This window comes from Akebia trifoliata, chromosome 3, assembly GCF_017979445.1.
Source record: "Akebia trifoliata isolate Shusen 1 chromosome 3, ASM1797944v1, whole genome shotgun sequence".
Lineage (NCBI taxonomy): Eukaryota > Viridiplantae > Streptophyta > Magnoliopsida > Ranunculales > Lardizabalaceae > Akebia > Akebia trifoliata.
This window is the reverse complement of record NC_141377.1, coordinates 30,922,270-30,946,122: the sequence shown is the minus strand read 5'-3', so window position 1 is coordinate 30,946,122 and position 23,853 is coordinate 30,922,270. Positions and strand designations below refer to the sequence as shown.

At 35.9% G+C, this 23,853-nt stretch overlaps 1 protein-coding gene and 1 pseudogene across 1 annotated transcript in view; one reads left to right on the top strand and one right to left on the bottom strand.

Annotated features, from left to right (window-relative positions):
• Positions 1-3,065: 3,065 nt before the first annotated feature.
• Positions 3,066-23,853, bottom strand: part of LOC147406356 (PPR containing protein) — a 40,504-nt gene continuing 19,716 nt past the window's right edge. The window contains exons 10-11 of the mRNA XM_086432538.1: positions 12,716-12,970; positions 3,066-3,369 (exon numbers count right to left, since the gene is read on the bottom strand). Coding sequence (XP_086288664.1) covers positions 3,268-3,369; positions 12,716-12,970 — 357 coding nt within the window. The 3' untranslated portion in view covers positions 3,066-3,267. The remainder of the gene's footprint in view (positions 3,370-12,715; positions 12,971-23,853) is intronic.
• LOC147406357 (uncharacterized) lies at positions 17,177-18,664 on the top strand (annotated as a pseudogene).

Sequence of the window (23,853 nt, the reverse complement as noted above, 5' to 3'; positions counted from 1 at the left end):
TCAGATCATGTTTTCGGATTTCACAATGTGATGCGGTGTAGGAGTTTTCCTTAAGTTAGGAAAATGTTTTCTTATTAGAAAGGTCTAACTAGAATTTGTGTCAGCCTCTTTCACATGGGCTGCTTACAGATCTACCATTGGAAGAACACCAATATACATATATATTTATATATTGAGGGGGGGGGGGGGGGGGGGGGAGGGGGGGGGGACGGGTATTTTTGGGTTTGGGGGTGGAGCGGTGAAGGTGGGGGTGCGCCAATTCTTTTTGGTAGGCCCACTAGACCACTAGGAGGTCTCAGGGGCCTTGGTTCGATCAAAATGTCACATTTGAGTGATTCGGACTTTTGAGGCCCATTGATCAATTTTATTGAAAGATTGTTGTTTTTGGATCTTTTCGAATGGGGGTCCGTTCAAATTGGGGTGTCTACAGACGATCTACATTCTAAATCACTTTTGATGGGGATTAGAAGGTACAAATTGGGCTGATTTTTTGTGATGATGATATTCTCTTCATAGAGATCATCCTCACAGAAAATTGGGCCAATCCGAAACTTTTAATCCATATTTTGAAAAATGATTATTTTTACTTATGTCCCTGGAATGCTCCCATACATGTGTGTGTGTGTGTGTGTGGGGGGGGGGGTGTGTGCGCGCGCAGGGTTCATGGGCCATATGTAAAAACAATGGTTTTTCAAAATATGGGTTAGAGGTTTTGGATTGAGCTGATTTTTTGCGAGAATGGTCACTATGATGAGAAGATCATTCTCACTAAAAATCAGCTCAATCTGAAACTTCTAAATCCCTCAAAAGTGATATACAAATTATTGGCAAAAAATCAACGGTCCACATTCTAAACCACTTTTAATGGGGTTAGAAATTTCAGATTGACTGATTTTTTTTTTTTTTTGGATGATCTTCCCATCATAGATCTCATCCTCACAAAAAATCAGCTCAATCCCAAACTTCTAACCCATATTTTGAAAATTTATTAATGTTACATTGTTTTTACATATGTCCCTTGACCCGTTCCCTATATATATAAATCATTTGAGCCAGGTCTCCCCATCTCTGAAACTCAATAGACTCAACTTGGAAATGCATTGAACATTGAGTAAGGCTTAAAAGAACTTGATCGAGTTATGGGAGTACGTATTAGATACTTTTACAAAATGTAAATATGTTAAATACCTATTTGTAAAATATTTAATAGAATAAATATTATTTGTAGAAAGTTTTACACAATGAAATAATTTTAAACAGACGTGGATTGAGCTACTGAAAATTGATATGAGCAATTTAGATAATAGAAGACATGACCATCGATGATCCATTCCTCTAAAGATGACATTAATACTATATCCTGATCATATGGACAATCAATTGAACGTCCAAGGTTGATCGATCGCCTCAACATTCATCGACTGATCAGATGAAAACCTATCGACAACTTTTTCACATACCTATTGATTAATTGGCAAATTTGCTCAAGTTTGATCGATCAACTGATTTGGCCCGTTCTGATTGTTAATGGGTCGGATTTGGATCTTAATATTGAATTCGACAAAAACCGATCCGATCCCAATCCTTATTGGATCAGCACCAAATTAACCCCAGTCCAATCCGGACCCGATCCATTGACAGCCCTACAATATAGGGCCTAACATTACCCAATCCCGCCCGGCCTGTTAGTATATTTTAGATGTATTTATTTTGGAGAGATAGATGTATGATATAATAATAAAATCTAACTAAAACATATTATAAATAATAATTTCACTTTCATCTCTAACCATTTTTCAATTAGGATAGTTATTGGACCCTATTTTTTTATTAAGAACAATAGTCAACGACTCCAAATGATTTTAAAAATTGTATGAATTTAATTTTTAAAGGACCCAAGCCCAAGTTGGCTCAGGCATAGCTAACTTAGGCACGATAGGAGTATAGGGCTGGTCTAAGGCTTAGTCCACCTCTTCAGGACCGAGTTAGGGCTCAATCAAGCCTCGCCGAAACCCACCCATTGACAGTCCTAATTAGTATGATTAGATTCGCAAATATTCTTCGAACCCAGGACCTAGTTCGCTTCAATTATTATGGTCTCATAGGATCAAATCTGGTAACACGGTGTCCCGTTTCTTTGAAGCTAATGTTGATAGGTTTTATGTGGGATTAGGGCTGTCAATGACCGGTCCGAATAAAAATAACTAGTACCAAACCTAACGAGGCTAACACCCAAAACCCAGATCCGGGTTTGGGAGACTAAACCAAATCCGGACCTGGGTTTGGTCAAACTACCCAAGTCCTAACAACATAACACCCAAACCCGATAACAAAACTGGACTATTAACATAACCCAAACCGAACCATTCATTATTTCAGCAATAAATAAATAAATAAAATGGATTAGAAGAAGAAAAAAAAACAGAAAATTTAAAAATAAACTGGTCATTTTGTATCAAAAAGTTGGTTTTAAATTCCCATTACACCTATAATTCATGAAACTATGTTAGGTACAAAGATAGGCAGAATTTACCCAACCTTGGAAAATTTTCATCTATATAGCACTTTTAATTTTAATCTAATTAAGAGAGCATATTTCCACCAAAATTATATATAATGCACCAATTAGGGATACAGACAGTAGAAAAAGGGTTCTGGGAACGAAAAGGAGTAACCGGGACAGTAGCCGACCTTCGTTTTTATTTTATTTTTCTATTTAAAGCTCTTTTTTTTCTTTTTTCTCACCTTTAATGAAAGCAGAAAAAAATGGAATGGGGATACGATGTACACAATGTTGAATGATTATCCACGGCTAGACACCAGATTTAATTACATTGTTTGTTGTGTCATTAAGAAAAGTTTGTGCAGCAACATAAGCTCTTGTAACTAATAATGCTTTCACAACTCATAAGCCCTTGTAAAACTTGATATGTAGTCAAGACTCCTAAATTTCCAAGAACATAAAAATAAAAAAAAATAGAAAAAGTGAGTATTGGATTGCTAGTGAAATGCTCTCACCAAGGCTAATGCAAAAAAAGAACAGCTCTAAAGCACACTAAATACAATGTCAAACTTGAGAAATCCAAAGAGCTATACAGCATGAAATAAATATCAACATACTAACATTTGAGATTCCAAGAAGAGTCAATAGCTATAATATGGCACAATCAATTAAGAAAGTTGCACACTAACCCAAACATTTCCCTCAAAACATTTACAGTGAGGAAATAAAATAGAAAGAAAAAAAAAAAGTGAGCAAAGACAACATTATGTTCCTAACCTCTTAACACCGCAATCTGAACAAAACTTGGAGGTCTCTCTCAAATAAGGAGCTCCACATTCATCACAAAACTTTGCAGGAGTTGTTGGCTGGAACATAAAAATTGGATAATGGCTTAGTAAACATAAACGGTAAACAAAAATACAAGGCACATGTGCATGTAGTGATTGGATGGGAGCTCACAAATTCAAGTAACTTAAACAGGAAAAGCAGGTTTCTGTTCCAAAAGACACTAAACTTCCTAAAATACCTGAGCACACTTGGGATCATGATTCAAAGTTCCATTTTGGAACGTAAGAAGATTATGGTTAAGGAGAGGAGGAAAATAGAGATGAGAATGAGTGGGTCACTCCCAATAGGGTTTTCACTCTCTTTTATATTAAAAACATGTGGTTGTTATGTGGGCTTAAATACTAAGCCCACACGTCATTAAATAAGAAACACTCCCCTTCAAGCTGGAGCATAGATCTGACATGCCTAATTTGATACAAAAAAGTAATTAAGAAACTCCTAGACAATGGTTTTGTGAGAACATCTCCCAACTGATTTTCTGACTTGATATAGGAAGTAGATATCTTCTTAGCCATCACCACACTACGAATAAAGTGGCAATCAACCACAATGTGCTTGGTTCTCTCGTGGAATACTAGATAACTACCTATATAACTAACAGCCTAATTATCACAATACATAGACACAAGAGTAGGAACTTCAATCCCCATCTCCTTTAGAAGACTCTGAACCAAAAGCAACTCACATGGAGCATGTATCATCGTCTTGTATTCTGCTTCATCACCAGAACGAGTTACAACTTGTTTTTTTACTGCGCCAAGTCACCAAATTACCTCTCACAAATGTACAATACCCATAAACAGATCTATGATTAGTCCGGCTCCCCGCTCAATCAACATCTAAGAAGTCAGTAATGGATAGGGGTGCACATTGGATTAGGTAAATCCGATAACCGAACCAATCCGAAACCTTTTGAATTGGATTGATTTGGATTGATCATGGTTTGGTTCGGGTGCGGATTGTAAAAAAAAAAAATCTGATTGATTCGGTTCAATTCAGAATTAGGAGTATAATAGAACCAAACCAATCCGAAATATATATATATGGGAGCGGTTCGGAGACCCTAACGTTTGCCAAGTTTCTTTCCAAGTTTTCTTAACCGTTTGATTTGACTAGATCCGACGGAGCGCAAGACGCACGACGTTTTCCACTTTTCAAGTAAAAACATTTTTATTACATGACCCCCCCTCTTCAATTTCTTTATTTTTTAGAAAACTCTTTCTTCTTAACTCTCTTCTTCTCTCTCTGTGAACAGAGTTACAGAATCCAAATCTGTAACCTATTCAAACGACCGAACGACACCCTCTCTCTCTCTCTCTCTCTCTCTCTCTCAAGTTATAGCTCAGTTCATACATCCAATTTTCTGTCGTTTAAAGTTTGAAAGCATCTGTTCTAATGAACTACAAATATTTTTTGACAATTTAGTTATTGCGGAGTCGCACAAACAAAAAGTCAAAGGTATTATTCGCTTTCTTTGTTCAAGAAAGATCTCTTGTCCCCCAATATAACTAGAAATAATGAGTTCCACATATATACGTTGAAAGGCAGTATTTTTTGAATCAATATTAATTATTTTCTATAACTATTTGTCTGTTCTGCTGTATGCAGTTTCAGCATCCTCTATGAGGAGAGTACTGGGTTGGCATCTTTTATAACAGTGGAATCTAGCACTAGTTACCCCACAGCCATTAATGGGGGAATCAATGGGCACACTGTTCCACAATGGGCACTAATGCCATTTTTTCCCTTTTTAGTCTTGAATATTCCAAATGGAAGTTTATAGTTCAGATTATGATGATGAGGTCTTGGAGGAGTTGCTTGATGCATTTTGTTCTGAATTTTCTCTAAGGGAGATAGCCTCTGCTTTTTACAAGGCTAACCACAACACAAATCTGGCTGCTGAAATTTTGTATCAATCAAAAGAATGTACCTATAATGCTGCCATTACTAATACATCATCATTGGAACCGTTGTCTGAGGACATTGCTAAGAAGCCAAATCGAGATCGTTCGGTCGTTCGAGCTGTAACTTGAGAGAGAGAGAGAGAGATGGGAGGGAGAGGGTGTCGTTCGGTCGTTCGAATAAGTTACAGATTTGGATTATTTATTTTATTTTTTATTGATTTTTATTATTTATTTAAAAATAAGACCCTTTCTTAGTTTCGTTCTTCTATTCTCTATTTCTCCCTTCTTCAAGTTTGAAGAAAACCTCGCCATTGTTCGTCTACCTCACCTCTCCACTCGCCAACTCGTCGGAAAACGAAGAACTCTCTCTCTCTCTCTCTCTCTCTCTCAACTGTGTTAGTATGTTACGAACTTCAAAAACTCATAAAAAAAACGCATAAAAAATGTACACTAATTCTCTCTTGACTCTCAAATAGATCTACCCATTTATGGAAAAACTTTCTCAAAGAGTTTGATTCACTGTTTTTTTACAAGAACCTTTATGTCATGTTTGTTAGATGAAATATACTATACGAACCTAGACTTGGATTTGTTAATCTACCATTTATGGATTAGTTTCCTCACTAATCCATCCAAAATACCAATTTTAAAATTATAATTTTTTTTGTCTTATTGAACTTCCTCTAATTTTTAATTTATATAGATTTTAGTTAAAATTTAATCATAAAATCATTTTCATTTTAAAAATAGGCATTATTTATGATCTGATCCAAAGGATTTCTCTTTTGAAAGAAAAAATACTAGTTTTTCTATTTTGAAAGTATGAGAACGAGAACCGATCCGAACCAAGGTTGGTTTGGATTGGTTCGATTCCAAATTTGTAGAACCAATCATGTTTGGTTCAGTTCCAATTTTGCCAAATCAGAACCATGTGTGCACCCCTAGTAATGGATATAAGAGGTGAAGGTCTGTATAGCAATCCTTTGCCTGATAACCCCTTTAGATACCTTAGTATCCTAAACATAGAATATGATGTAGGGTAGAACACACAAACCTATAGTTTATGTTAAAAATTTAGTTCTAAGGTGAAATCCCAAGAACTAAGAGTAATAAAGAATCTCTATGTCGAGCAAAACAAATTAAAAACTTCAATCTAGATTTGAGATAGATTGAAATTAATCGTAAACACTAAAATTAAGAACCAATATCGGGTTCTTATGCTCAAACTAAAATAAAAAAACAAAGAAAGGGAAAAAGTCTCTTATTTTTCTTTTATTAATCAATCTTAAAAAAAAAAAAAAACTAACTCACTGAATTTGTTTATTGGAGCTCCTTATATAGATAAATCCTTTATAACAACTCAGAAACCTTCTAAAATATTAAAAAGTAACTTCCTAATCTATCTATAACATATTACTAACCTTTTAATCCTATTAAAACTCAATTTGGACATTTAAAAGGACTTCTAATTATAACCTAAAGAATAAAACAAATTTTAGAAAAGGATAGAAACATAAAACAAATTTGAAACTAACTAGAAAAAGAAAATTTCTAAAATTGAAATAAAAACTAACTAAAAATATTGAAGCGACTTAAAAAATAGAAACTCAATAAAAGAAAGAGTCCTAAGAGAAATTGGACTAGTTCTTGACGACCAGTCAAAGATTGGTTCGAGTTGACTTGGTCAAACCAAGTTGACTCGGTCACACATATTTGACTCAGTCAATGTTGCTGATTACTTTCTTTGACGCTTCTTAACTCAATCATTGGCATTGAGATAAGTGTCGGCAAGCCTATCTACATTATCATCCCAATGAGTTTGTCGCAAAGCATTCATAAATTGGCTAACTACTCTCACAGCAAAGATAATATATGGGCAAGTGATAGTCAGGTAGATTAGTTTGCCAACTAACCTACGGTAACGCCCTACATCAAGATAAATCTCCCCATGTTTAACATCAAGCTTAGTAGTGAGATCCATAGGAGTTTCAGCTAGTTTAGAACCCAAAGTACCAGTCTCAGATAACAAATCTAAATCATACTTCCTCTAAGACAAACTAATACCTTATTTGGAGCTAGCTACTTCAATACCCAAGAAGTAGCGAAGAAGACCCAAGTCTTTAGTGTGAAAATGTTTGGCTAAATGAATCTTCAACTCTGAGATCCCACTAGCATCACTTCCAATGATGATGATGATGTCATCCACAAACTATCAACACAATATTTGCACCAGAAGAATGCCTCACAAACACTAAATGATCAAAAGTAAATCTAACAAATACATAAGCGAGAACAACTGAGCTAAATTTATCAAACCAAGCTCTAGACGACTGTTTCAATCCATAGATTGTCTTTCGTAGGCGCACACTAATCCAATCTTACCAGAGACAACATATCCAGGTGGTTGCTCCATATATACCTCCTCCTACAAGTCTCCATGTAGAAAGACATTTTTAATATCAAATTGATACAAAGGCCAAGCATAACACACTGCAACGGAAATAAGAACTATAACAGAGTTTAGACGAGCCACTAGAGAAAGTCTCACTATAATCAACCCCGTAAATCTGTGTGTAACCCTTGGTTTCAAGGTGAGCCTTCAACCTCTCAACAAATCCATCAAGAAAATATTTGTCTATATACACCCATCTACCCCACAGCTTGCTTCCCAGGTGGAAGCGAAGATAGGTCCCAAGTATGATTATGATGAAGGACTATAATCTCCTCATCCATAGCTAATTTCCACCTAGAGGAAGATAATGCCTGCGTATAGAAAGTAGGAAAAGAAATAATAAAGAGGGAAAGTGTAAATTGGCGAAATGAAGGTGACATCCGAATAAAAAAAAAAACAAAAACAGCAATTAGGTACTTAGTGCAAGATCTAGTACTTTTCCTTAAAGCAATAGAAAGATCGCTAGAGGCAGAAGTAAATGATGGCGGATGTGGAGGAACCTCAAGTGAAATTGATGAAGAATCTAAGGATGGTAGAGAAGATGAAGGTGCTCGGAAACGAATGTGTTGATATACTTGAAAAGTCATATTGGAAAGGTCACCTGCAGGAAGAATTGGAAGCACAGGAAAGAAGGAAATTGTAGGAGACAACTCCCCATGACGAGAAGACACAAGATACAAGTCAAATGAGGTAGCAACAGAAGAAAAATAAGGTGTAGACTCAAAGAATGTCACATTAGCACATACATAATAGTGTTGAGTGATAAGACCTATACCATTTTTGTGCACAAGAGTAACCCAGAAAGACACATTTAATGGATATTGGGAAAATTTTATCCTACCCAAGCTCAAATGAGTGAACAAAGCAAACACAACGAAAAACTCTAAAAATAACAGTAAAATGATAAATTTGATGATAAACCAGAGAGAAAGGTAATTGACCATTTAAAAGTGATGATGGCATGCAATTAATAAGATGACAAGTTGTGAGGACAGCATCACCTCAATAGTGCTTAAGTACATGCATCTGAAACATAATGGTGTGAACAACATCAAGTAAATGACAATGATTTCGCTCAGCAACACCATTTTGTTGAGAAGTATTAACACAACTGGTCTTATAAATAATACCATTATATGAACAAAACAACTGAATAGAAGATTACATGTATTCTAAGGCATTATCAGAACAGATAATTTTCACAAGTTTGCCAAATTGGACTGAAATTTATTTATAAAAAGTAAGCAAAACACGAGGTAATTCAATGCAATCTTTCAATAAAAATAGCCATGTCATACGAGAATAACTATCCACAAACACCACAAAGTAACGAAAATCAGATTAACTTTTTTATTCTTAATAGACCCCGAATATCAGTATGAATTATTTCAAAAAAACTAGATTGACGACTCTCAATATGACTAGGAAAAGAACTACTGTGATACTTGCCCAATTGGCAAGCCTCACATTTTAAACTGACATTGAAATCAATTTAAAAATAACACGACATAAATTAGATAAAGACATATGACCCAACAAATAATGCCATTGAAAGTGTGAAACTGAAGCACTCAAGCACGCGCATCACGCATTAAATAGTATAATCCGATGTTGTTAAATAGCATATGTGACCATGTGCGACCATCACATGTTGTTCGTATACGCGATTTCACACATCGCATATGCTACAAGAAATTTTTTTTGAAAAAAAAAATTTTAAAAAATGTCATTGCATATTGGCAGATAGCATAATTTGGGGTATGCGACCGCATTTGACAACACTAGTATAATCCATCTTTCTCATGCCCCAAATCAATCATTCTTCTTATCTTAAGATCCTAAAAAACACAATAAGAAGAGAAGAAGGTGCGAGGTACTGCAATGATTTTGTAAGCTAACTAACATAAAGTAAATTAAAAGGAAAATCAAGCACCAAAAAAATAGAAGATAAGGGAAGAAATGAGTTTGGAAAAACATAGCATTTCCCAACGACATTACGAATGGACCCATCAGCTAGTACAATGTGAGAATTAAGAAAATGAAAATTAGAAAAGAGACGAAATATACCAGACATGTGGGCACTAGCTCATGAATCAATGACCCAAGATGAGGGAGACTTGGTAATCATAAATGTGAGATTACCTAAAGTAGTTGTGGGTAAGTAGGTATTGTAGTCAAGGTAGTCAACTTCTAAAGAATCTCTCCCAATTGTGTGGTAAGATCAAAAAATGCAGTTCTAGATGTAGTCTAAGAAGTAGAATCAGTGAAACTTTGAGGAGATTCCTCTTGAGCTTGATTAGCCCAAGCAGGTTTATCCCATTTATATTTTATCCCAACAAAATCGCTCAGTGTAGCCACAATAGGTACACTTCAAATCATCACCACGGCCACCTCCACGACCACCACGACTTCTTGTACCACGGCCACCACGACCTCATCTACCAACATCATCAAAATTCTCCAAATTTTCCATCCGAGGAAAATGAAAACCCGTGCAGAGATTAAAAAAATCTCAAAAAAATATATAGTATCCCTTGGGATATTCTATGATATACGGTTAGAGTTGAGAAACCAATGAAACAACAATCGGAATAAAATCGCAAAACCGAAGAAATACCCGAAAATAAAATCAAGATCCGTCAAAATTTCAAACTATTGATCGGGAAGCCGAAGTAGTCAAATTTTTGTGCAGAAAACAATGTTCACAAGCACAATTCGCGCATATTGTTCAGACAACACTATTCATAGATTTTATTTTTTTTGTTTTGAAAATGAATTTTGAGACTTCAAAACTATCCACTAATTCCCCAATCATTCATAAATACCTTAAACAAACACACACGAAGCCCTAAATGAACATTTAGGTGCAAACAAACAAACCTCAAACACCTAATCCCTTTTTGGAACCAAGGTTTAAGGGTTCGGAAGTACAGAGAAAAGAAAAAGATTAAGAAAATGAAGTTTTGGGTGTGGGAGGGACTATAGGATGGGATTTAGGTCTAAGTATGTTGTTGAATGATTGGGAGATGACGGAGATTTCTGAGATGATGGGCGTTCTTGATAGTGTGTCAGGAGATGCTCAGATGGACGATGTGAGATTGTGGGCTCCCAATAAGAAAGGCTTATTCTCGGTTAAGGAGTTTTATAGAGATTTAAGTAGGAACGAAGATTCGACTTTCCCTCATGTCACGGTTAGGGGTCCTAGGGTGCCATCTAAGGTTGCTTTCTTTGTTTGGACGATAGTTTGAGAGAGAATTCAAACACAAGATCTTCTTAGGAGAAGGGGGTTCTGTGCCCGAACAGGTGTGCATGTGTATGTCAAGTGAGGAGTCCCCTAATCATTTATTGTTCACTGCGAGATTGCAAACGAGGTGGGGGACCATGTCTTCTCTCTGTTTGGAGTGAATTGTTTTGCTCTAGGTTCTATTAGAGGAGTCCTTGGGAATGGCTTCAATTGGGGTTGAGCTTTTGTCATGCCAAGAAGCTTATTTGGAGTTTAACGTTGTTCGTGGTGCTTTGGGGCATTTGGTTAGAAAGAAATGCTAGAACTTTTCAAGGGAAGGCAAAGTCGTCTCAAGAGTTAATTAGAACAATCCTCGGGCTCTTATTCTTTTGGTGCAAAATCTTTAAATAGTTTAGAGTGATCTTTTTTGAGGACTTTCTATCCTGGTGGGAGGTCATTCGTAGCATTGAAATGCCTTAGTGATTGTTGGATTTTGTTTTGCTCTTGTTTTCTTTTCTGTGGGAGGGTCATCTCGACCTTCTCTTTTGTACCTTTGTTCCTTTCTTTATCTTATCAAGCAGATCTAATGGTAGAAATGCTCTGATACCATGTTAGAAGATTAGCGTTAAGGAGAGGAAAAAAATAGATAAGAGAATGAGCCAATCAATCCCAATAGAGTTCGACCTCTCTTTTATATTGAAAACATGTGGTTGTTATGTGGGCTTAAGTATTGGGCCCGCGCGACATTAAATAAGAACTCTAACAAGAATAGGTGAAAATTCTGGTTTCAGTCCAAGACGTGAGCGAAACATTAATGTTTCGAAGTAGTTTGGAATGTTTCAGTCGAGACCATCTTGGCTTCCTCTTGACCAAAACGCTGACTCGAGACAAGAATTTAAACCTTGCTTGGGATCACATTTTAAAGATCATATAAGCATGAACAAAGGATTGATTATTTCAATCATAAGAGTCATGTAGATCCTTAATCATGATTTTATGAAATATTACTATGCAGGTGGCTGGACTGGATAATTGGGGTTAGTTTAGTCATGTTGAACTAGATTCAATCACAAGAATAGAGCCATCACACTGTTTTTCATACATTGTCTAGAAATAAACCAATGAGAAATGTGTGCAAGGAAAGGCCGAGGCTAGAGTGTAGTATAACATTCCCAAGGTTTATTAACCTATCACTATGTTTCTCATAGTCATAAGCAAGCCAAAATTGTAGTGATCTCAAGAAATAATGTTCAGTAAGAGTCTTATGTCATCATTGGAGCCTTATCAAAAAGATTTGGTGTCAGCCAAGTGAAAGTCTTGTGTGGTAAGGCCAAGTTATATGACCAGAAACTGGTTGTCCAACCACTACTCGTGCCTTGGATCCAAATCTTTTAAATGTTAGGCATTTCTTGGATAGACCCTATTTCCAAGTATGCCCTAACTTTCAGCACATTTATATAATTGATGGACTAGAGGAAAGAATTTGTTTAGCAGACCCCAAATCTTAGGGATAAGGATTTGTTGTTGTATATAAAGTTGATGGCTAAGGATCAACGGATTAATTGATTGAGTGATTTTGGGGTTCTGGCTCGGACCGAGGTACATTCTCCATTGAATATGCCCAAATCACGGCATGATACACGTTCAGTGGATGCTAAACAACCATATGATTGGCTATTTGTATACGATTGGTGGAATTTTATCTTAAAACTCAAAAGATATTCTACTAAGTTAACAAAACTACAAAAGGGAAAAGATAAGTTTCTAACATAAGAAAACCTCACCAATACTACATGCAAGCGCCCCCCAACTTGACCTCCTGTAAGGGGTTGCAAGCAAGCCATGTGCTGGGACATAGTAGGCGACTGATGTGTATGAGAGATCTCGGGCAAGTGTGAAGAAGGTGAGCACTGATGTGTGTGAGTAAAGTGCGGTGTGTGTTGAGTCTGATGAATGGATTGTTGATGAAGAGAGTGAAACTGAGGTTGATTTGATAGTGGTTGAATCTGATGCTTGGATGAAGACTGCTGATTCTGTAACTGCAGACAAGTAAAAGCATGAAAATGTATATCCTCTGAAGTTCAAAATTAAATATATGGCAAACAAAAATCATTCAATTGAACCATGGAGCAGTCTAATCTAGTGCAAAGGCTGATGCACCATTGGCAATGCCCCTCATTTCTACACCGGGTCCTTGTTCCCAGACAACAGCCACAACCCAAAAAGTAGACCATCTTCCCAAACATGTGAACTTGGTAATCATAACAATTGTATAAGGTTATTTTGATCAATTGTTATAATATGTGCATTACGATTGTCCAATCCATGCAAGTTAGGATTACGGTCCACCCCACCGCTCATTCCTTTGATAACCGATGAAAACTCAACTGAAAACAAGACAATCAACTAATCCTATCTTGAAACTAGAGTCCAATTGATTTCCTTGCACTTCTCTTTCTTTTGTGGGTGTGAGTTGTTACACCAACAAATATTAATTAAAAAAGTCAAGAAAGTATGCCAAACCATTTTAAATACCACTGGACATCAATTTGTACCTAGGGCAGTACTTTAGGCAATTCATTTCAAAAAAATTACCAACAGTTTCCAGGAGAAAGTATACTTTGATTCACAGGCAAAGTGAGGTATTTTTTTTAATATAGCTACTTCAATCAGTCCTTTCTTAGTCGCAAATGAGACATTTGCCTCTATCTTTTGAAACTAATATCAGATTTATCATTTCAATTTTGAAAATACTTTTAAGAAAATGAGGAATTTTCAGCATGTAGGTATGGAGCCCCATGCTTCCTCATCCATTAGAGCAACTCCAACTGAGGGCTTCATCTTTTATCTTCAAAATGGCATCTTCATTTTGAAGACTCTAAACCACTTTTGAATTCCAACCGGTCTCATCTTCAAATCACTATTCCTTCATCTAAAACACTATTTACTCACATTAAAAAAAATCTAAAATAAAAAGAGTGTTGTTATTGGCAATCCAACTTTTACTTATTACACTCCAATTAAAATAAAATAATAAAGTCAATAGATGAGAATAAGCAAAAGTTGGGGTGCCCATAGGAAATCTTTCTCGTTTAGATTATTATTTTTATATGAGCCTAATCCTAATTTTAAGCAATTGTTGAAGTAGTTTGAATGTGATATAATGTTTTATAATCTTGAGGTAATAACTTGAACCCAAACTTAAGTAAAGTTTGAATGGTGCATTTTACTCTTTGATTGGCATTGTGATAAATAATTTACAAAAAAAAAGTATCAGAAATGTAGGCCAAAGATGATTACATTAATCATGATAAATGGAGAAAACAAAGTTACCCTCCTATTACAAATTAAGCAAACTTCATAACTATATTTTCTTAGAAAGATAAATCCTAAATAAACAATATGGCAAGTCATCTCTTCCATATCCACCTTTGATTAAAGGTATTAAAATCAGGGAGATTAAATGTAGTGGATGATCTACCTACTTGAGAATCACGAGTCATTTTTTTCTAAAATTTCAACATTTTATTGCGAAAATATTCACGTTCGATTAGATCACTAATGGAATTAAGGTCTTTCTCCATAAATTCTTTTTCTTGTCATTCACATCGAAGCTCTAACTTTTTACAATCATTTTCAGCTTTTAGCATCATGAGTTGATATTGCATTGATGCATCCTTATCCATTTGAGAAAATTGTTCATCCTTTTTCAATTCTCCTCTTTTCAAAGTTTCAAGGATTTTACGATTTTTCTCAAGCATACCTACAAGGAAATGAGTCTTTTCAACCATCAACTTCTTCATCCTTTCTTTTTTTCTTCCCATAGAACAACCAGACGAATCAAGATCTACTTCGAATGACACTTGCTCATCTTAATCTCCATTCAAGTCAACAGATGTTGGTGTTCCCAGAGAATTAGATGGAGTCCTTATTTGGGACCCTTCAAGTGTTCAAATTGATTTCGTTTTGAAATGGCATTATCAACCCATTTTTCAACTTCCTTAAGATTGGGCCATAGATGGTCAAATAATAACTCTTTTTTTCATCTGGATCTTGTGCAAATAGGATTCTACCATTTTGTCAACCACAAATAGAACAAAATAAGTCAATTTTTTTCATATCATTATGCATTTCTCATAATTTTAAAATAAAAATAATTACAACATCTAACTCAGAAGCACGGCTTTCATTAAAGTTTTCTACTTAACTAAATAATGCATCCCCAAAATTTGTTGATTCCCTTCATAATTATACTCATACGACATGAAAGAGATTTTGGTATTCGAGATTTATTGTAATAGTTGGACTTACGACTCTTGAAGATTTCAAAAATGTGTTCTCATAACTTATCTTTTTTTATTGGCATTTGGCATGAGATATAGAATCTTGAGAATTTCAAGTCATGCAATCAATAAAATCTGATCTTCTTCAATTGTGAACGATCGACCACGAATCTTTGGCTTTGCACCAAAAGTATGTTCAATCAAATAAGGTAAATTCACATTTGAAGATGTGTGAATAAAAGAGAATAGAAGATAAAAAAAATTATGATTCTGGAACAAGAAGAGAGAGTTGCGATTTTAAGAAAAAAAAAAAAGGCATAATTTATAGAAAATTTGTTGTAAAATGAATTAGTGATTCCAACAATTAAGATGAGTTTTATTTTGCATTCTATATGGTGAAGATTAATTATACTTTTTGAATCTAAAAATTGGTGTAGAAGGAGAGGGTTTGTTGTTGATTGGAAAGACCTGTGATAAATACCTTGGATAGAGTGTTAGGATAAATATCCAATCAATGGTAGACATTAATTGTATTTTTTTAATCTAAGGGTTGGTGTAGAAGAGGAAGATTGTTGTTGATGGACAAGACCTATAATAAATGTCTTGGATAGAATGTTAGGACAAGTATTCAATCTAATGGTGGAGATTAATTTTATTTTTTTAATCTAAGGGTTCGTATGAAAAGAGAGGATTTGTTGTTGATGGGCATGATTTTGATAAATGCCTTAGATAGAGTGTTAGGACAAGTATTCAATCCAATGGTAGAGATTAATTGTACTTTTTGAATCTAAAGATTGATGTAAAAGGTAAGGATTTGTTGTAGATAGACATGATTTGTGATAAATGTCTTGAATAGAGTATTAAAACAAATATCCAATCCAATGACGGAGATTAATTGTATTTTTTTAATCTAGGGATTGGTGTAGAATGAGAGGATTTGTTGTTGATGGACAAACCTGTAATAAATGCATAGGATGGAGTTTTAGGACAAATATTCAATCCAATGGTGAAGATTAGTTGTACTTTTTTAATCCAAGGGTCAGAAATAGATGATTTATTATTGATGGACAAGACCTATGATAAATACATTGGATAAAGTGTTAGTACAAGTATTTAATCCAATGGTGGAGATTAATTGTACTTTTTGAATCTAAGGGTTGGAGTGGAAAGAAAGGATTTGTTGTTAATGGACAAGAATATATGAGAAACGCCTTGCATAGAGTGTTAATACAAATATTCAATCCAATAGTGAGATTATTTGTACTTTTTAATCTAAGGATTGGTGTAGAAGGAAAAGGTTTGTGGTTATGAGTTAATTCAAAAGCTTTTATAAAATGATTGACGTGTTTCTCTCACATTTTTCTTTTATATAGGTCAACACACCATCAACTCTAATTCATGCAAATTTACTGACTTTTTTTTTTGGTGACTCAAGTTGTCCCCACCCCTTACGAAATAGGACTATTCCCTGAGGATTTACTGACTTTACTAAGTCATTTTGGAACAATGATTTTCAAAGTAGGCCCATGTCATCTATCATCTATCATCTTCAAATTCTAATGAAGATGGTAATTTTTTATCATCTTTCCCTAATTATGCAGCACAAATACAAGTGTGGGGGAGGAACAAACACCACTAATTCGTTTATATGCCTCCAACAATGTCATCATAGTTCAATCTCTTGAAGAAGATGACGAACTAAAATGAAAAGGTTCAATTCTTAGACATATCGTAATATACCGTGGGAGGAAAGAAGGTAATGTTCGACTATGGAATGACTATTTTTTTTTAAATCCCACATATGGAGAAAGTCCCTTTCGTGGATGATTTCAAATGTGTCGAAGTCTATTCCTTCATATTGTCAACGTAGTGAACGATCATGACAAATACTTCATCCAGAGGAAGGATGGTGTTGGTAGACTTGGATTGTCCAATTTACAAAAAATAACATTTATACACTGAATGTTGGCGTATGGAGCATTAGCAGATTCCACCGATGAATACATGGTGAGTCCACTGCAACTATATGTATGAAAAGATTTTGTAGGGCAATTGTAGAGGTATTTGGGGAGGAATACTAGAGATCACCCAATACTAAAGAAATTGCAAGGCTACTACAAAAAGGTGAAGAACGTACTTCCTAAGAATGTTGGGGCGTCTTTACTGTATGCACTGCGCATGGAAAAATTATCCCAACGGTTTAGGCGGGACAATACTCAGGATGTCATGGATCTCCAACTATAATTCTTGAGGTTGTGGCATCATATGACCAGTGTTGTCAAATGCGATAGTGTATGCTATTTTTTATCAATAAATCGCATTGCATCATCATAGCATGTGCAATTTAGAGATTCTAGATCATTATGCCATCGCATACAAAAGTATGCAATCATATACAATAATATATGACGGCACATACAGTACGCGATGGCATATTACTCCCATGGTAAAAAATTTGACTACTGGAGCATTAAATTTAGTTTTTTTAATCTATCTTCTCCTACAAATACCCTATTCCCACCCCCCTTATTCCTACATGATTCTATTTTTTTTACTCTTTCACTCACATGTACTCTCTTAAAGTCTTATTTTTTACCATTATTTTTTGAAATATTGAGTATATGCATTTTATAATATGATCATGGTATCCAATGATTAAACTATTAAAATGGAGTTCATTGTATCATGAAATAGTTTATACAATATTGACTTCTTTTACTCTTGTTACTGAATGACGAAAAGTAATCAATTTTCTTCAATTTTGAAAATGAAAGCTATCCAAATGTATTGCTCTAGGTTTGTTTTATTTTTCCTTTTTTTTTAACATTTTTTCCTTATTTTGTATTATTTTAATTTATTTTTCTGAAATAAAAAATTAGTTTGTGCAATATGCTACCACATATGCCATATGCGCACAGCATATGCTGGTCACATGTGCTATTTGATAACATTGGATATGACTTTTGGATATGGCAGGCATACTTGTCTGTCGGGCTCCAACAACGATATTAATGCCTTCATCCAACTGATTCACAAACCTCGCTCAAGGTATAACTCTTCTGGCTCATTATACCCAGTGTATTAAAAATCATACACCTCGAGGCATGAGGCGTACACCTCAAGGCAAGGCGTATGCTTCATGCCTTGAGGCTTAAGCCTCAACAAACTTTAGTGAAGCTTATGGCTCAACTACTCCGACTCATTATAGTTATACCATCAGAGGCATAGAGTATAATGTTGTTTACTATTTGGCTGATAGTATATAATATATACCCTAAATAGTCAATTCTTGTACAAATCATCTCCTAACCCCAAGGTCCTAAGAAACAGTATTTTGCAATGATGCAAGAATCAGGTCAAAAAGATGTAAAACGGGCATTTGGAGTTCTTTAATCACGATTTTCCATTGTCAAGGAACCGATGTGTTTTTGGGATAAACAAGCATCATAATGCACAACATGATAGTCAAATATGAAAGAGATGTGCATTTTGTCAATTCTAATCAAACACTCGTCACGAATGTCGAGACAATGGCAAATGAAACGTGTCAATTCAACAATTCCTTGCTCGACATCAACAAATTAAAAACAAAAATACTTACTATGCATTTTGAAATGCCTTGATTGAACATTTGTGGGAAGACACGATGATAATTGATTTGGTTCAAATGATTATTAATTTTAAACTCTTTAATGTTTAATATGTGTATTTTCATTGTGAAATTATTTAATGCTTCAAAAAAGGGTTTTTTTTTTTTTTTTACAAATTAGGGATCTTCAAAACAAGATGAAAGCAATATTTTAAAAATTGAATCAATGTTTGGATAAAAAGTGAGGGATTTTTCAAATCTCCCACTCCTAGAGATACGCGTAACAATAAATACAAATAATGATCAAATCCAGTATTCTTCTCCGGTGAAGCTTCTAAGTTTCGATCATCTTTTCCGATGAAGCTTCTAAGTTTTTGGTCGTAATCCTCAGTCGCCTTAACCTGAAAGGATACCAGTGTGGTGCCCGCTAAGGAGCCTTTGACAATCAAGTTAGTACTTGATATAAGTTACAAAGCAAAAAGAAGAAAATAAGACCAATAGAGTTATGTGTGGCTTGTGCCTTGGGGCTTTAATGGGAAAAGTCTCCCTATTTATAGATTGGACTCATTAAAGAAGGTAGTAAACTCAATTTTAACCACTCGCCTGTGTTCTCTAGCATTTATGGTAATAAAAGACCATGATGCTTTGATGATAATGAAGACCTACTCCTCATGGTTCTTGTAACCTACATGAGAAGTGACCTTAATATATAACTGTCTTAACTCGGTGGCTACTTAATTCTTAAGTCGACTCTGTCAAGTTATGTAGTAGTAATTCCTTTGGGCGCCATGTGTAATTTGGCTACTTGGGTAATGACGTAACGGAAACATGTGAATCAATAGATTCGATAGGTTGTGTTCAACGGAACACCCAAAATCAATTTGAATCAATAGATTCAATTGATAAACAAGCAATAGCTTAAAAGAAAATAAAACATCAAGCTAAAAAGTAATAGAGAAAATAATTGAATTGATAATTATTGAATTTTTGGATTTTGAGCTCCTTATATAGATAACTCCATCATAACAACATAGAATCCTAGTAAAATACCAAAAATTAACATTCCTAACCTATCTATAACATAACACTAACTTTCTAATCCCATTAGAACTCAAATTTGAAACTTCTAACTATAGCCTAAATAATTAAAATAAATTAGAAACTAACAAGGAATTGTACTTCTAACATAACTATGAAATAGAAATCCTACTAGAATTGAAAATAAAAATCCTATTAAAACTTTAACTAGGATTGTAGATATCCTACATCAGGCCTCCTTTCTTTGAGAAAACTCATCTCCGAGTTTGGTGTAGGAATAAAAAAACCATCCTCCGAAAAGTAAGGATAGATATCATTTATGTTGAAGGTCGAGGATGTGTGCATATTATCAAGCAAATCCACCACATAAGCATTTTTGTTTATTTTCTTCAAGATACGAAGGGGCCCAATTTTCTTTAGCTTGATCTTGTTATAAGTTCCAGCAAGAAAGTGATCTTTACTAAGATAAAATACGACCAAGTCTCCTTTATAGCTCTTGAATGGTCTATGTTTATCGGCATTTGCTTGGTACTTTTCATTAAAAGCTTCAAGGTTCTTCTTCACTTGTCCGTGGATGTTTTCAATCATATCATTGACTGTCACATTGGAGTTGGGGAGAGAATGAAGTTGCCCCAAGTCCAAAGTATGATTAGGCACTTTGGAATAGACTATGTGGAATAATGCATAGCCCGTAGAGCGATTAGGGACTGAATTATAAGCGAATTCAACTTGTGCAAGTGCCAAGTCCCATAGTCTCGGTTTGTCACCGGAAAGGCACTAAATCAAGCTGCCAAGAGTGCGGTTTACAACTTCTGTTTGAGGATAGGCGGTACTTGAAAACTTAAGTTCAGTTTTCATTCTAGCCTATAAAGTCTTCCAAAACCAACTCAAAAACTTGGAGTCACGATCCAAAGTAATGGTTTCGGGGATGCCATGTACACGTACGACTTCACGAAAGAAGAAGTGGGTTATATTTACCGCATCGTGAGTCTTGTGGCAAGGGATAAAGTGTGTCATCTTAGAAAAGCGATCAACAACAACGAAGGTGGAATCGTTGCCTTGTCGTGTTTGAGATAGTCCAAGCACAAAATCCATTGAAAAATCTTCCCAAGGGCCATTAGGGACTGGTAAAGGTGTGTATAAATCAGTGTTTTGTACTTGTCCTTTCCCTTTTTAGCATATGAGGCATCGACGGACAAAATCTTCAACATCTTTCTTGAGGAACTTCTAAAGGTACCGTTCTTCCACAAGTGCAATGGTTTTGTCCCGTCCAAAATGTCCCGAGAGTCCACCACCGTGTAACTCTTTGATAAAATGCTCACGAATGGAACCATTGGAAATGCATAACCTTGATCCTTTGAAGAGGAACCTATCTTGAACCACAAAGTTTGACGTACCTTGTTGTCCCGAGTTGCATTTTTCCCACATAACTTGAAATTCTGGGTCATCAATGTAAAGTTCTTTGAGGAAGTCGAAGCCTATCACATTGCTCCTTATAGTAATGAGCAAAGAATCTTTATTTTACGAGGCATGAGAAGGACTACAACTTGGTGCGTTAGCAACTTTATTGTTGAGGCCAGATTTGTGTTGAATAGTGAAGTTAAACTCCTGAAGCAAGGTGATTCATGAAGAATGCATGCGGTTGGTTGGACTTTGATTTTGAGTGAATTTCAAGGCCTGGTGGTCCGAATAAAACACAAATTTATTTCGGATCAAGTAATGCCTCCACTTTCTAAGAGCACAAACAATGGCATAGAATTCAAGTTCATACGTACTCCATTTTTGCCTTGCCCCTGTAGCTTCTCACTTAGGAAGTCAATAGGCTTTCCCTCTTGAAATAAAATAGCTCCTACTCCATGTTTGGAATCATCACAATGGACTTCAAATAGTTTGTCAAAGCAAGGAAGTGCCAAAATAGGATTAGAAATAAGTTCAGCCTTCAAGAGATGAAAGCTAGCTCCGGCATTATCGGTCCTAGTAAATTGTATGTTCTTCCATGTGTCGAATAGAGGTGTTGCAATGGAGCTAAAGTCCTTGATGAAACGCCGATAGAAGGATGCTAACCCATGAAAACTTTGAACTTCAGAGCTGATTTTGGAGAAGGCCAATCCCTTATGGCTGCAATTTTAGTTTCATCCACATGTATGCTCTCTTTGCGACTATGTAACCCTAGAAAAGTACCAAAGATGTGAAAAAGTGGCACTTTTTCAAGATGATGTATAGAGAGTTGGCTTTGAGAGCCTCAAAAACAGTCCGTAAATGTAGAAGGTGCTTCGAATCAGATTTAGAGTAGATTAAGATATCATCAAAATAGACCGCAACGAACTTACCAATGAAGGGTTGTAGTACTTGATTCATGAGGCGCATAACAGTGCTAGGCGCATTTGATAAACCAAACGGCATAACTAGCCATTCATACAAGCCATCCTTGGTCTTGAAAGCCGTTTTTTATTCATCTCCGGGTCGGATCCATATTTGATGGTAGCCACTTTTCAAGTCGAATTTGGGAAAATGGTTGAATTCGTTAGTATGTCGAACATGTCATCAAGCCTTAGAATCGGAAAGCGATACCTTATAGTAATTTTGTTCACTGCACGACTATCAATACACATTCTCCATGTACCATCCTTCTTAGGTACCAACAAGTCGGAGCCGTGCATGAACTAAGGCTTGGTTGAATGAGACCCTTGGAAAGTAAGTCTTTCACTTGTTCTTCAATATGTCATGCTTTTTTGGACTCATCATATAATGGGGCAGATTTAGGAGACTTGCACCGGGTACCAAATCGATGTGGTATTGTATATTTTTTATGGGAGACAATGAATCTGACAAGTCCAAAGGAAGAACACAAGAAAATTCTTCAAGGAGAAGTTGCATTTGAGGAACTTGAGTAGGAGTGTCCCGATTGGAAGGTTGCACTACCACCGCGAACACTTAGCTTATTTCATTTAAGTCCTCATTGATGTCAATAGAAAAAAAAAAACTAGGGGTGCAACTTGGTTCGGGTTGGTTCGGGTTCGAGCAAAATCAGAACCGAACCGATCAAGATCGGTTTCATCATATGAGAACCAGAACCGAACCGAATTGTTCTAGAACCGAACCAACCCAAACCGACCTTACTTCGGTTTGGTTCGGTTCGGTTCCATGATTTGATCGTAAATCGCAGTCGCAACCACAGAGAGAGAGAGAGAGGAACCTGTTGTAGGTCGCAGTCGTAGAGAGAGAGAGATCAGTCGGTGATGAGGGTTTGGTTTCAGCCGGTTGCAGCCACTAGCAGAGACGAGAGACGAGAGAGAGAGAAAGAGACAATGGGTTTCAGCCGGTTGCAGTCGCTCGTAGAGACGATGGATTTCAGCCGGTGGCAGTCGCTTGCAGAGACGAGAGAGACAATGGGTTTCAACCGGTAGCAGTCGCTCGCAGAGACGAGAGAGACGATGGGTACGATGGGTTTCAGCCGGTGGCAGTCGCTCGCAGAGACGAGAGAGACGATGGGTTTTAGCCGGTGGCAGTCGCTCGCAGAGATGATGGGTTTCAACCGGTGGCAGCCACAAGCAGTCGGTCGCAGAGACCCAGACAAGAGAGAGTAGAGGGAAAAGGAACAGCTGAAGAGGAGAAATCGAAAAACCAAAGGTTAGGTTTGTAAAAAACTTAAAAATATATTATATATTTTATATTTTATTTTAAATAAATACTTATTTGGTTTTCGAGTTGGTTCGGGTTTTTATATTGTTTGAACCGAGAACCGAACCGAATTCATCGGTTCTTCATTTCTTAGATCCGAAACCGAACCGAAATAAATCTAAACCGAACCAAACCAATCCAAATTCTGCGGTTTGGTTCGATTCTCGGTTTGAACCGAATTAAGTTACACCCCTAAAAAAAACATGTTTTCTTCTCCTCGACTAGGTAGGAAGCCTTGGGCTTAGCAAAGGAAGGATGTAGGATCACTTTGACATCATTATGCATGAAAAAATAGGTGTTGACTTTTCCCCAGTAGGTGACATCATTATCA